At 40.5% G+C, this 15,195-nt stretch overlaps 1 protein-coding gene across 8 annotated transcripts in view; it reads left to right on the top strand.

Moving 5' to 3' along the window:
* dysf (dysferlin, limb girdle muscular dystrophy 2B (autosomal recessive)) overlaps window positions 1-15,195 on the top strand; it is a 151,934-nt gene that overhangs the window by 89,860 nt on the left and 46,879 nt on the right. For all 8 annotated transcript variants that reach the window (XM_060936039.1, XM_060936048.1, XM_060936077.1 and 5 more), the window contains 7 exons: window positions 911-940; window positions 4,480-4,515; window positions 4,662-4,703; window positions 11,375-11,476; window positions 11,586-11,747; window positions 12,589-12,754; window positions 12,842-12,915. In XM_060936039.1, coding sequence (XP_060792022.1) covers window positions 911-940; window positions 4,480-4,515; window positions 4,662-4,703; window positions 11,375-11,476; window positions 11,586-11,747; window positions 12,589-12,754; window positions 12,842-12,915 — 612 coding nt within the window. The remainder of the gene's footprint in view (window positions 1-910; window positions 941-4,479; window positions 4,516-4,661; window positions 4,704-11,374; window positions 11,477-11,585; window positions 11,748-12,588; window positions 12,755-12,841; window positions 12,916-15,195) is intronic.

The following is a 15,195-nucleotide window of genomic DNA, read 5'->3' on the forward strand; positions in this document are numbered from 1 at the left end:
TAGCAAGCGGGCTCAACCCCGAGAAACCATTGCCAGCCTGCTTAACCTCATGCTCTCAAGTTGAAAAGTTCAATATTTTTAAGGACCAATGTGAATATTGCATCAGATTTGGCCAACATTTCTAACATTTGGCTAACAAATGTGATTGTTTCAAAAGCAAAAGTAAGCTAGGGTGTGCTCTTTTTCAGCTGCTGTATGAAAAGCTGATCAGCAAAGCTGATTTTGAGTTTTCATTCCTGAAGTGGAGCGAGACAACCAGAGCAGAGAGTCGTCTGCCATGTGAACAGCTTTTTACTAAATATAAGAATTTGTTGATTCCACTAAATAATATCAGAGCTGTAGGTTGCATGGGTCAAACTCTGGTGTTGCACATGTGCTTCTAAGTCAAAGAACAAATTCTACTCGCATTTAAAAAAAACAAGGAGCAAATGTCGGTATGACACTTGCACTACGTATAAACTCTGTACAAACGTGTTCAGATGTGTACTGTTTTGTATTTTAATATTACTCTGGACAATAACATTTAATTCATTTACGGGAGGTCTTGCTTTTTCTTACATTGTGGTTTTGCTCTGAATAGACTGCATTGTGTCCACGTTAGGGACTTGTGTGTATGTGAGCGTGTGTGTGTGTGTGTGTGTGTGTGTGTGTGTGTGTAAGGAGGGCGCCTGGATCCCAGGAGAACATTGTGTGCTTTTTGATGAGTACTTGTTCACATGTGAACAGGCTGCATTCCCAGTGGCCACAGGCTAATTTAATAATGTCCCATGATGTCACCGCTTTCATTTGAGACTTATTAAATGTGTGGTCTGCAACTAATGCGTTCTATCTATCTATCTATCTATCTATCTATCTATCTATCTATCTATCTATCTATCTATCTATCTATCTATCTATCTATCTATCACAGCCTGCGATTCATCACATCCCTGGTCAAGAGGTTAGTGGTGTTTCAGTTTTTTGCCCCCCCCACACACACATTATTTCGCCTTCAACACAGGCCCTTACTGTTCTCCAAGGCAAGCATGACAGAGTAATTGGATAGGGCTGCTCCTAAGTGGTAAGTACACCACTGTACCTGGACCCATTTATCTGGCCTTGTATCAATCTTGGACGTGTTTAACAGACTGTCATGGATTTGTGGTTATTTTTTCCCCCTTCTGCTCTTGGATCAGCCAAAGGACCATGTCTGTGTAATGCAGAATGCCATGAGAATGACTGTAGATACCATTGTGTGGTTAAGTGTGCCAGAGGCTCCACCCAACATGCCCACCTGGCACCAGTTACAGCGGCATAATCAGAGGGAAATTGAATTACTATGCAAGGCCAGGCCACCCAAGCAATCATGTTCACACACACACACACACACACACACACACACACACACACACACACACACACACACACACACACGTGTGTGTGTGTCAAACAATTCTTGTGAGAACCTTCCACTGACATAGTTATTAATGCAGCCAATTAATGCTGTGCCTGCACTTAAATCTAACTCTAACCTTAACCTCAGTAACTAAAAACCATTTGGCTCATTCAGGGTTTTTTTAATAAAATATTTTTGGAAAAAAAGAAGAAAAGAAAAAAAGCAGTATTATTTGCAAGGACCAGCCAAGTGTTCCCACAAAGAAAACTGTCAAAACTGTCAGATATCGTCCATGTGGGGACCTTTGGTCCCTGCCAAAATATAAATACATGGCTGTTTCTGAACTATTGGGTGCCCAAAGTGACAATTTACTCAGGCATCCTTGACTCACACCAATCATATTTATGTATAAGAATGAACAGAATTATCTTGGTGGAAGGAGAAACAGTGTAATAATAAAATGAAAAACAGCCAAACAAGAACTATACAGTGTCTTGCAAAAGTATTCATCCCCCTTGGTGTTTGTCCTGTTTTGTCGCATTACAAGCTGGAATTAAAATGGATTTTTGGGGGGTTAGCACCATTTGATTTACACAACATGCCTACCACTTTAAAGGTGCAAATTGTTGTTTTATTGTAACACAAACAATAATCAAGATAAAAAAAAAACATAAATCTGGAGTGTGCATAGGTATTCACCCTCCAAAGTCAATACTTTGTAGAGCCACATTTTGCTGCAATTACAGCTGCAAGTCTCTTGGGGTATGTCTCTATTACCTTAGCACATCTAGCCACTGGGATTTTTGCCCATTCCTCAAGGCAAAACTGCTCCAATTCCTTCAAGTTAGATGGGTTGCGTTGGTGTACAGCAATCTTCAGGTTATGCCACAGATTCTCAATTGGATTGAGGTCTGGGCTTTGATTAGGCCATTCCAAGACATTTAAATGTTTCCCTTAAACCACTTCAGTGTAGCTTTAGCAGTATGTTTAGGGTCATTTTCCTGCTGAAAGGTGAACCTTCGTCCCAGTCTCAAACCTCTGGCTGACCCAAACAGGTTTTCCTCCAGAAATGCCCTGTATTTCATGCCATCCATCTTTCCTTCAGTCCTGACCAGCTTTCCTGTCCCTGCAGATGAAAAATATCCCCATAGAATGATGCTGCCACCACCATGCTTCACTGTAGGAATGGTGTTCTCAGGGTGTTGGGTTTGTGTCACACGTGGCATTTCCCATGATGGCCAAAAAGATCAATTTTAGTCTCATTTGACCAGAGAATCTTCTTCCATGTGTTTAGGGAGTCTGCCACATGATGTTGGGCAAACTCCAAATGTGTGTTCTTAAGCAATGGCTTTTTTTCTGGCCACTCTTCCATAAAGCCCCACTCTGTGAAGTGTACAGCTTAAAGTGGTCCTATGGACAGATACTCCCATCTCCACTGTGGATCTTTGCAGCTCCTTCAGTGTTATCTTTGGTGTCTTTGTTGCATCTCTCATTAATGCCCTCCTTGCCCGCTCTGTGACTTCTGGTGGGCGGCCTTCTCTTGTCAGGTTTGTAGTGGTGTGATATTCTTTCCATTTTGCTATAATGGATTTAATGGTGCTTCATGTGATATTCAAAGTTTGGGATATTTTTTATGACCCAACCCTGATCCATACTTCTCCACAACTTTGTCTCTGACCTGTTTGGAGCGCTCCTTGGTTTTCATGTTGCTTGCTTAGTAGTGTTGCAGAGTCCGGGTCCTTCCAGAACAGGTTGATTTATACAGACATCATGTGACAAATCATGTGACAATTTAATTGCACACAGATGGATCTTAATCAGCTAATTATGTGACTTATGAAGTGAATTGGTTGGACCAGCTCTTATTTAGGGGTTTCATATGAAAGGGGGTGAATACTTATGCACACTCCAGATTTCTGTTTTTTCATCTTAATTATTGTTTGTGTCACAATAAAACAATAATTTGCACCTTTAAAGTGGTAGGCATGTTGTGTAAATCAAATGGTGCTAACCCCCCAAAATCCATTTTAATTCCAGCTTGTAATGCAACAAAACAGGACAAACACCAAGGGGGATGAATACTTTTGCAAGGCACTGTATAAGGAGTCAAACCTCTAAACAAGTGCTATCTGAATAAATAAATAAACATTTCTTCAGGGTGGCACGGTGGTGTAGTGGTTAGCGCTGTCGCCTCACAGCAAGAAGGTCCTGGGTTCGAGCCCCGGGGTCAGCGAGGGCCTTTCTGTGTGGAGTTTGCATGTTCTCCCCGTGTCCGCGTGGGTTTCCTCCGGGTGCTCCGGTTTCCCCCACAGTCCAAAGACATGCAGGTTAGGTTAACTGGTGACTCTAAATTGACCGTAGGTGTGAATGTGAGTGTGAATGGTTGTCTATGTCTATGTGTCAGCCCTGTGATGACCTGGCGACTTGTCCAGGGTGTACCCCACCTTTCGCCTGTAGTCAGCTGGGATAGGCTCCAGCTTGCCTGCGACCCTGTAGAAGGGTAAAGTGGCTAGAGATAATGAGATGAGATGAGACATTCTTCATTCTTCTTGAATTGTTGAGTTGGTGAGTAGGTAGCAACTTAACTTGTTTTAGCTTATTATTTCTTACTATTTTTCGCTAGCTGGTGAGGAACTAACTTTTTCCATTATGAACATGTTGAAACAAGAAAGTCTCTAAACAGCTTAAATCCAAATAAGTCGCATAAATTTCTTACCTGTGTTTTGAGTTTTTCTCATCTTCTGCTATGTTCCTTTTTGTGTTTCTTCACCCCTGATAGATGTGATCACTGCTTCTTCTTCATGATCTTCTGACATTAGTTATGTTAGTTACTTAGTTTGGTGATGTAAACTAGAATATTAGTGTATTCTTTTCATACTATTGGTGGGGGTGGGGGGTGAAACTACCTGAAACATAAAGATCTTTTGTCAAATGACAGTAAAGTATGTATTTTTGGTAGGCCTAATGAACCACGTAGTATACCACTGATAGCAAGAAACAGCCCTGTATGAAACATGCCCATGCACACACACAGGCTCTCTTACCACTGTTTGATTTGAATTGTTTTTAAATTATATTTTAAACTTTTTTTTTTTTATTCCCAGGGTGACCTTGTCCCACATTCTCATATTATGGATGAGGTAAGTAATGCCAATCATAAAAATTGACCCATAGCTCTTTTGTTCCTTTATATTTAACATTGTTTTTATTTTTAAATGGATCTCATGCCTTCTTTTCATATATTTTTCATTTTCTGTTCCTTCTCTTGTTTTACTTTTTCTTCAAGCTTGTATTTCCAGCAGTCTTCTCTGAGAGTTTGCAGCAATGGGTAAAATATTAACACACACACACACACACACACACACAGACACAGCCTTGTTGGTGAACTGAAGTCTTCGCACCACCGCAAACTTTAAGCACAATGGAGTTTACACAAGATCATGCAGCAAATGGCTTTAATCCCAATTATATATCTTCCTGAATTTTGTTCTCAAACTCATTCCCTCATTCCCTCAAACCACAATGATGAAGCACTCCAGCAATGAGGGAATGATGCTCAGTTTGAAGTGCAGAAGTTTTAAAGGGTTTTTCCACTTGTCCTCCTGGAGAAACCTCTAAGGTGTCTGTGTAGAACTGTACCAACTGATTGTTGACCTTACACATCCAAATAACCTTTGAGGAACCCTTGAGAGTGTATGTTTAGTTTACAATTATGTCTGTACTCAAATAGTTAATATTTTTCCAGATCTATTGCATGCTGTGGATCAGGTTCATCTAATTACCTGCGAAATATATATATATATACACACACAACCCCGATTCCAAAAAAGTTGGGACAAAGTACAAATTGTAAATAAAAATGGAATGCAATGATGTGGAAGTTTCAAAATTCCATATTTTATTCAGAATAGAACATAGATGACATATCAAATGTTTAAACTGAGAAAATGTATCATTTAAAGAGACAAATTAGGTGATTTTAAATTTCATGACAACAACACATCTCAAAAAAGTTGGGGCAAGGCCATGTTTACCACTGTGAGACATCCCCTTTTCTCTTTACAACAGTCTGTAAACGTCTGGGGACTGAGGAGACAAGTTGCTCAAGTTTAGGGATAGGAATGTTAACCCATTCTTGTCTGATGTAGGATTCTAGTTGCTCAACTGTCTTAGGTCTTTTTTGTCATATCTTCCGTTTTATGATGCGCCAAATGTTTTCTATGGGTGAAAGATCTGGACTGCAGGCTGGCCAGTTCAGTACCCGGAACTTCCTTCTACGCAGCCATGATGCTGTAATTGATGCAGTATGTGGTTTGGCATTGTCGTGTTGGAAAATGCAAGGTCTTCCCTGAAAGAGACGTCGTCTGGATGGGAGCATATGTTGCTCTAGAACCTGGATATACCTTTCAGCATTGATGGTGTCTTTCCAGATGTGTAAGCTGCCCATGCCACACGCACTAATGCAACCCCATACCATCAGAGATGCAGGCTTCTGAACTGAGTGCTGATAACAACTTGGGTCGTCCTTCTCCTCTTTAGTCCGAATGACACGGCGTCCCTGATTTCCATAAAGAACTTCAAATTTTGATTCGTCTGACCACAGAACAGTTTTCCACTTTGCCACAGTCCATTTTAAATGAGCCTTGGCCCAGAGAAGACGTCTGCGCTTCTGGATCATGCTTAGATGCGGCTTCTTCTTTGAACTATTGAGTTTTAGCTGGCAACGGCAGATGGCACGGTGAATTGTGTTCACAGATAATGTTCTCTGGAAATATTCCTGAGCCCATTTTGTGATTTCCAATACAGAAGCATGCCTGTATGTGATGCAGTGCCTTCTAAGGGCCCGAAGATCACAGGCACCCAGTATGGTTTTCTGGCCTTGACCCTTACGCACAGAGATTCTTCCAGATTCTCTGAATCTTTTGATGATATTATGCACTGTAGATGATGATATGTTCAAACTCTTTGCAATTTTACACTGTCGAACTCCTTTCTGATATTGCTCCACTATTTGTCGGAGCAGAATTAGGGGGATTGGTGATCCCCTTCCCATCTTTACTTCTGAGAGCTGCTGCCACTCCAAGATGCCCTTTTTATACCCAGTCATGTTAATGACCTATTGCCAATTGACCTAATGAGTTGCAATTTGGACCTCCAGCTGTTCCGTTTTTGTACCTTTAACTTTTCCAGCCTTTTATTGCCCCTGTCCCAACCTTTTTGAGATGTGTTGCTGTCATGAAATTTCAAATGAGCCAATATTTGGCATGAAATTTCAAAATGTCTCACTTTCGACATTTGATATGTTGTCTATGTTCTATTGTGAATACAATATCAGTTTTTGAGATTTGTAAATTATTGCATTCCGTTTTTATTTACAATTTGTACTTTGTCCCACCTTTTTTGTAATCGGGTTGTATGTTATTTACCAGCTGGGAGGTCCGTATGGTGAAATACCATGACCGAGGTCTTGAAAGTACCGAGCGAGGCCCTCTAGGCCGAGGTCACGGTATTTCACCATACGGACCGACCTTAAGCTGTTAAATAACATATATATATTTTTTCTTTACCAAATTCTAACAGAAAACTGGAGCGCCGGAAAGGGAATACCAAGCCGAGCCGCCATTTTAAATCCTCATTCACGGCTGTAATGCAAATGGCTTCCTCCTCAATATACAAGTGCACTTCCATGGCAGGAAAAAAACTGCATTTTGCCGCCTATGTTGTCCCCTATTTATACAAAATTGAGTCATTCAGGACTCAGCCATGTTTTTGCTCGGCGTTAGCAACAGTTACAGGTTTTTAGCTTTCTCCTGAAATGTTTTCTTTTATTTCTTCTTCCTCAGGGTAGTAAAACTCGCCTTCGCTGTGAACACTGTCGTTATCACTATCCATGATATAAAATTAATGCTATTCTCCTGAGAAATGCGAAAATAAATGTTGACAAAAATTGCTACAATGTTTGTTGTTGTTGTGAACGAGTGAGTCGCCAGAAGTCCATAACCGGGGTCCGTAACCGGGGTCCGTACCGTAGGATACGGACCTGCTCGCCAGCCAATCAGAGTGCAGGATTTGATGGAAACCGGACCGAAAAAAAAATTAACAGTTATTTCACAAAACTGAGTCATGTATGAGCTGATAGCCGATGATCACGTAGCACCAAGTTAGCTATAAGCCATGTACAATGAGATTGAGTGGAATAACTTTTTTTATTCTTTCCACATTCACTGGGTTTTGAGAAACAGAGCATTTTTATTTTAATTTTTTTCAAATTTGATAAATAAAAACTTTATACAAAATGTCTGACAAAATCATTTCTGCTTAGAATGTAAACAAACCGGTGAAATGACAGTAGCAATTTGTGAAAAATGCTATAATAATAATTCTTGAAAAATAAAAAGATACGTTCTTACCATCAAATACTTTTATTCCATATTTTAATGTTGTTGGTTTTTTTTTGCATTTTTGGAGTTTTATTTTCAAGTAGAGTTTTTATTTCGTCCTTGGTTGGTTCAGTACACTCCGCCATTTTCTTTTCTTCTTTTTTTGGTGGTTGGCAAACCAACTTAAAGGTGCAGTACTGCCACTGACTGGGCTGGAGTGTGGAACAGGGGATACTGGGGGGGGGTATATTCATTTATTTAGTTATTTCTCTTTCTTTTAAATACTTGATAACAAAGTGATATATCTAACTTGATGTGCGCCGTCATTTTGTTTTTGTCTACTCACAGAATATGAACTGATATCCTAGTAGTGATATCAGAGCACATGATTGCTCATATGCAGTGAATGTGGATAGAATAAATTTATTAATTTTTTTCCCGGTGTGGTTTTCATCAAATCCTGCGTTCTGATTGGCTGGCGAGCGGGTCCGTATCCTACGATATGGACCCTGGTTATGGACATCTGGCGACTTGCTTGTTCACAACAACAACATACATAGTAGCAATTTTTGTCAACATTTATCTTTTTTATAAGATTTATTTATAAGATTTTTATCAAAAATCTTATAAATTTTTGCCAGCATTTCTCAGGAGAATAGCATTAATTTTACAGCATGGATAGCGATAATGACAGTGTTCACAGCGAAAGTGAGTTTTACTACCCTGAGGAAGAAAAAATAAAAGAAAACATTTCAGGAGAAAGCTAAAAACCTCTAACTGTTGCTAACGCCGAGCAAAAACATGGCTGAATCCTGAACGACTCAATTTTGTATAAATAGGGGACGACATAGGCAGCAAAATGTAGTTTTTTTCCCTGTCATGGAAGTGCACTTGTATACTGAGGAGGAAGCCATTTGCATTACAGCCGTGAATGAGGATTCAAAATGGCAGCTCGGCTCGGTTTTCCCTTTCGGGCGCTCTCGTTTTCTGTTAGAATTTGGTAAAGAAAAAAATAAATATATTATTTACCAGCTTAAGGTTGGTCCGTATGGTGAAATACTGTGACCTCGACCTTGAATACTGACCTCGGCCCAGAGGGCCTCGCTCAGTACTTTTAAGACCTCGGTCATGGTATTTCACCATACCGACCAACCAGCTGGTAAATAACATATATCATAGCTTTTCTGTGCACAATGTAAAACAAAGTTAGCATGACTCGTTAAATAAGGGCTCATTTAGGAGTTGATCTCAGAAAATGCAGTACTTTCTGCTCATCTTTGGGTTTATGTTTACATTTATGGCATTTGGTGGATGCCCGTATTCAGAGTGACTTACAGAAGGGATGTTCAGTCTCTATCAATAAGTACTTCTTCAAACTGGTTCACTAGATTAGGGACTAATGGCCCTTTTCCACTACCCTTTTTCAGCTCACTTCAGCTCGCTTCAGCTCACTTCAGCCCGACACGGCTCGCGTTTCGACTACCAAAAACCAGCACGACTCAGCTCGCTTCAGCCCTGCTTAGCCCCTAAAACTCGCACCGTTTTGGAGTAGGGCTGAAGCGAGCCAAACCGTGCCGAGTGAGGCTAGGGGCGTGAGTGGACACTCCCCTGTGCACTGATTGGTGAGGAGGAGTGTCCTCACATGCCCACACACGCCCCGCGAGCGCGCTGGGATCTGTAAACACCGCAAACCCGGAAGAAGAAGAATTACGAATTACGAGAATTTCTGAAGCCTTATGCGCCTCGCCTCATCTATACGCTCTTGCCAGTATCTGTTGGCGTTGTTGGTGACAACAAGCCACAGCACCAAGACCAGCAACACTAACGACTCCATGTCCTCCATGTTTATTGTTTACTATTCGGGTCGTGAGACTACCGCTTAAAAGCTCACTGAATCAGTGACATACAGAGCATCGTGGACGAGTTCGTGGAGCGCAAGGCTCGTCGTATGCCCTTCAAATAATGCGCGTAGTAGGCTATTGATGTTTTATTATGAGCCATGTACAGTATGTCGCCTAATGTTTTTTTGTTTCTGAGTTACATGTTCGTTTGAAGGACTTAATGTACAAAATAACATAGTTGCACCCCGTAGTGTTGAAATTGGTAAACACAGTGCATTCAGTGAGGTTTGCACCGCCCTCCTTTTATTTCTGACTCTTCCTGTCACCGTTGCAACCTCTGAGCGCTCATTCGTATGCCCTTCAAATAATGTGCGCAGTATAGGCTATTGATGTTTTATTATGAGCCATGTACAGTATCCTAATGTTTTTTGTTTCTGAGTTACATGTTCGTTTGAAGGACTTGATGTACTAAATAACATAGTTGCACCCGGTAGTGTTGAAATTGGTAAACACCGCAGTTGCGGACATTTTGTAGCCTAAAATGATGTTATGATAAGCTTTAATAAAGGACCCGGTCATTTGCCCCTCCCCCGGCCCGGCTCTGACTTGTTCTGCCACTGTCACTGATGTCACTGTTTGCGCTGCTTAACGACATCACGTGACGTCCACCCACTTTCGCTAACTCCACCCAATGTGTCCACCCACTTCCAGCCAGCACGGTTCAGCGCGGTTGTAGTCGAAATGCAACTCCAACAGCCCCGTTCAGCTCGACTCAGCTCGACTCAGCACGGCACGGCTCAGCCGCGTTTGTAGTGGAAAAGCGGCATAAGAGTACTATCAATCTAAAATGCTGTTGGAGAGGTTACTTTTTTTTTAATTTCTTCTGCCGTATGTTAACATCATATTCACAGATGTCTAGATTTATACTGGATTAGATCAGTATTCTCAGAAGGCAAGAAAACAGTGCCATTGAAATGTGCTGGATCATTTTCTCACAATAATCTGTGAAGCTTCCACTTTTTTGTTTTTTCATTTTGCTAAAAGCTTTACTTTTTCTTTATTGCTCTTGGCTTAACATCGAAACAAGCCATTGTGTTGTTGGCAATTTAGATTCATTTCAAGACAATAATGTGATTTCCCGCAAGTTTGAGATGGTGCATCATCTAATATAACACTTGCTCACAGCATACTACTAACTAAAGCCTATGTTCTGTTTTTGGAAGGAATTTTATATCAGCGTTGGGAAGCATTTTTCTTATTAATGGGTTGGGGAAATTTAAGGGCAGTCTTTTGTACCTCAAAATAATGGCACTCAAACATTACATGGTGTACTATTAAAGATGTGAGAAATATAGCAGTGATTTAAAACAATATGCCATTGTATTTAACAGTGACATTGTCTTTAACATTGCTTCCAAAGGCAGCGATGCAATTCTGCTAACAATCAGGGTTTCATTTTTTGGCATGTTGGCTAACCACAACTAATATTTAACATAACAGTGTTTGACTGATTTCCCCTGCAATCTGGAACTAAAATGTGTGTCTTTTGATACCCATCTCCAAATGTTCACGCACTGTAAGTAAGTCACACAGCTACAGTGTTCCACATATACAGTGCAGGTTGAGTGTGGAGGTTGAACAAGGTGCAATATTAAGGTACACAGAGCAAATGTAACAGTGCATTACTTCAATACAGTACCTGCTGCTGTGCTACATATTGGATTGGATTGGACTGGATTGTTCAGTGTTAAGCCCTGTTTTTGTGTTCTGATTGGTAGCCAGAAGACTCAGATTTGCCATACCCACCCCCCCAGAGAGAGCCAAATGTCTTCATGGTGCCACACGGCATCAAACCTGTTCTCGAGCGCACTGCTATTGAGGTTAGTCCAATACAGGCATGGAGACCAGCATAGTTACAATAAGGATTTGAACTGCAGATTGCTTAGCATCCATCACAAATAATATGACTTCCAGTGTATAACATTTTAGATCCTGGCATGGGGGCTGCGTAACCTGAAGAGCTTCCAGCTGGCCAGTGTGACATCTCCCAGCTTGCAGGTTGAGTGTGGAGGTTGTATGGTGCAGTCCTGTGTCATCCGCAACACTAAGAAGAATCCCAACTTTGACATCAACACACTCTTCATTGATGTGGTACATTGTAGGCTTAATCATTCTATGACATCCAGTTATAATATTAATCTATTTAATTTGTAACCAAATCTCTTGGGGACATTTTCTGATTTAATAGGTAACTATTAACTTTCACCAAACTATATTATAGTCCTGATAAACAACAAAAAATGCACCTAAATTTCTTGTCGTTATGTTGAAAAAAAAATTTTTTTTTTTTGCTTGTCCATTTCTTAAAATGTGCAGTTTTGGCAGTATAGATCATCAATATCATTAGGCTTGACATGAGTTTCAGTTTGCTGGCATTGTTTTTTGGACCTTATTGCTGCAATGACTGCCACAGCAACAATCCACTGCATCAAACGAGTCCAACCTGTAATTACCTAACTCTAAACGGTCTGGAGCATGCATGGAGTCTCATCTTACGGTGAAAGGCTTTGTGTGGAACAAATACTGGCTGGATATGTTGACGGTTCACTGTCAGTTAGAGACAGCTGTATGCCAAGCATGAGACAGACACTCACCATGTCATAATTCCTTTGGTTAGTTGCACTGAGTGTTGTGGCAGTGAGATGAGCCCTTCTCTAATTACATGTGAAATGGAGAAAACAACAATACTGTACTCAAGAGACATGCATTGCACCGCAGTCAGGACTAGCAAAGGCATTTATCTTTTTCTTCATTTGGTGTCAAAAGCTTAGTGACCTTTTCCCCACATTTTATTCTACATGTCAGTCTGTCTATAAAGGTTTTCAACTAATGAATCCAGTTTGATAAGTGGCAGAAAGATTAAGATTACAAAGGACTTACGACTAGACATTTGTATTGTAATGTTACATTCTGTGATCTTTTGCGAACCCAGCGGCTGCCCAGGGAGGAACTCTACATGCCTCCATTGGTGATCAAAGTGATTGACAACCGGCAGTTTGGCAGGAAGCCAGTGGTGGGCCAATGCACCATCCGCTCTCTGGAGGAGTACCGCTGCCTGCCTGAGAACCAGGACGAAGAGTCCACAGAAGAGGAGCTGGGTGAGAACAGAGAGAAAATGAATTCTAATGGATACAAAAAGCAAATGTAATGTAATGAAAATGACTTTACTAATTTTTCCTTCATAGAAACTATTGCTCACACACCAAGAGATGAAATACTGATTGACATTGACGACAAGGAACCTCTCATTCCTGGACAGGTACAGTTTTTTTTTTAATCTCTGTCTATTAGTACTAGTCAATAACAGGTCTCACTAAAACACAAATGATTCCAAGAAGTCCAAACCAAACAAAAATGGGAAGGTCCATTGCTTGAGACCCTTGGGTGTATGGCTGAAAATGTCATCATCGCTAACTCAGTCTAACGTTGTTCTAAAAGAAGCATTAACCTTAAGGCTTACTTAAGTGCGACAGACTCGTATATGATTTGTTTGATTACGTAAGTCTTTTTTTTTATGAGTGTAATTCTTTTGGCTGCTATTTGGTGGTTCTGGGGTCATGTAGCTTGGGTTTCTCTAGGTTCCCTTTGGACACTTACAGTAAGTGAGGTATGATCTTATGAGATGTTATATACAGAACACACCCTTAAACACAGAGTCTAGGGGTAATTCCTTAACAACGGAACCTCTGGCTCATTGCTAACATTGGCCGCACCCTGCCTAAAACAGAAATGTGTTTTGATCACTGGCCAGTCGTTGCCCTCGCCTGTCAGAGAAATAGTAAGTATTCAGCACTGGCAAATTAAGTTGGCGACGTAAGTTTAGAAGTTATGTCACCATTTATGTGAGCACAAAGCATATTCGGTTACATTATACAGGTGCTTATGTTGATTTCCAGGTGTTTATGTTGACATTCACATTAATAAAATGACCTGCCTGTCATTTCTTCAAGGTTAAAAAAAAGGGCTGAAGAAGCAGGTTGTTTGCGTGTGTGTGTGTGTGTGTGTGTGTGTGTGTGTGTGTGTGTTTGTGTTGTTATTGTTTTTTACATAAAAGCAAGAGACAATTTAAAAACACACAAATTAAAAGAATGAATAATATGATGATATATAAATGATAAAATGGCAAGTATTTAAAGAAACAGCTAATAAGGCTACGTTCAGACTGCACCCTGAAACGACCCATATCCGATTTTTTTTTGCCCATATGCGACCTGTATCCGATTTGTTATTGACAATCTGAACGACACAGATCCGATTTTTTCACATGCGACCCAGGCCGCTTGGATATGTGGTCCTAAATCCGATGCAGATCCGATATTTTCACATGTGACTGCAGTCTGACCGGACAGGTCGCATTCATGCGACCTACACGTCATCAACAAGAGACAAACGTCACTATTCTGAGTTGGCTAATCCCGCCTCTTTGGTGGAAAACAACAACATTTGTACAGTTTTCAGAATTTAAATAGACTTTTATAGAATTGATCAAGCTAATGGTGGATTTGGTAGGGACCTGGATGTTAAATCATCCTGTATTACAAGATAAGATTGTTCTGGAAATTTCCAGTAATTTGACACCTTCGGTCTCATTAGTCTGCTGCCCACATTAATCAGATTATTGTGTGAGTTCTGCCGCCGCCACAAAAAACACATCGCCAGGTCTCGCCTCATCTCCATGCTTTACTTGCAAACTTGAAGAGTGCGCTTTTTTTTTGTTTACGTATTACGTAGATGTGCTTATTACGTGTCAATTTGCGCATGCGGGACACTTTTGGGTCGTTTTCCGTTCATATTGGAGATCGCATACAAGTCTCATATAATTGGTAATGTGAACGGCCTAACAAAAAAATCGGATTTCACAACAAATCGGATATGGGTCGTTTCAGGTTGCAGTCTGAACGTAGTGTAAGAGTCTAGTAAATTGACAGAATATTACTACTCCTAGTTCCTAGCAATTAAATCACTAAAAATTTACAACACATTCTCTATCTTTTCCCCCTACAATGAAGTACTGCAGTTGAAATTGTGAAACTTAGACATGGTTTAAAAATGATCTATCTATCTATCCATCTATCTACCTATCTATCTAGAAGCAGGTGAGACCTTGCTTGTGGCCACATTCATTCTCTCTCTCTCTCTCTCTCATATATATATATATATATGAGAGAGAGAGAGAATGTAGCCACAAGCAAGGTCTCACCTGCTTCACTTTTTTTGGTCAATTTGAGGATGCACTTTTCCAGGACCCAAGATGATGCCCACACAGTATACTATACCTCCACTTGCCCAACTGTAACACTTCGTGGGATTGATCTCAAGGACTTTCTTGATATCATATTATGCTGTATATGCCTGTGCAAACTGTCACTATAGATAACTATGTTGTTTAAATAAACAATGGCATGTGTTTTGTGGGGCTATAGCATGTAGTCCATTAACTTCTGAAACATAGTTGGGGCTCTGACAAGCCCAAAATGAAAAATGATAAACTGGTAAACCAAAGATATATATTTCCCCTTAGACTTTGACAGTAAGGGGA

The sequence above is a fragment of the Neoarius graeffei genome, chromosome 1 (genome assembly GCF_027579695.1).
Source record: "Neoarius graeffei isolate fNeoGra1 chromosome 1, fNeoGra1.pri, whole genome shotgun sequence".
Taxonomy (NCBI): domain Eukaryota; kingdom Metazoa; phylum Chordata; class Actinopteri; order Siluriformes; family Ariidae; genus Neoarius; species Neoarius graeffei.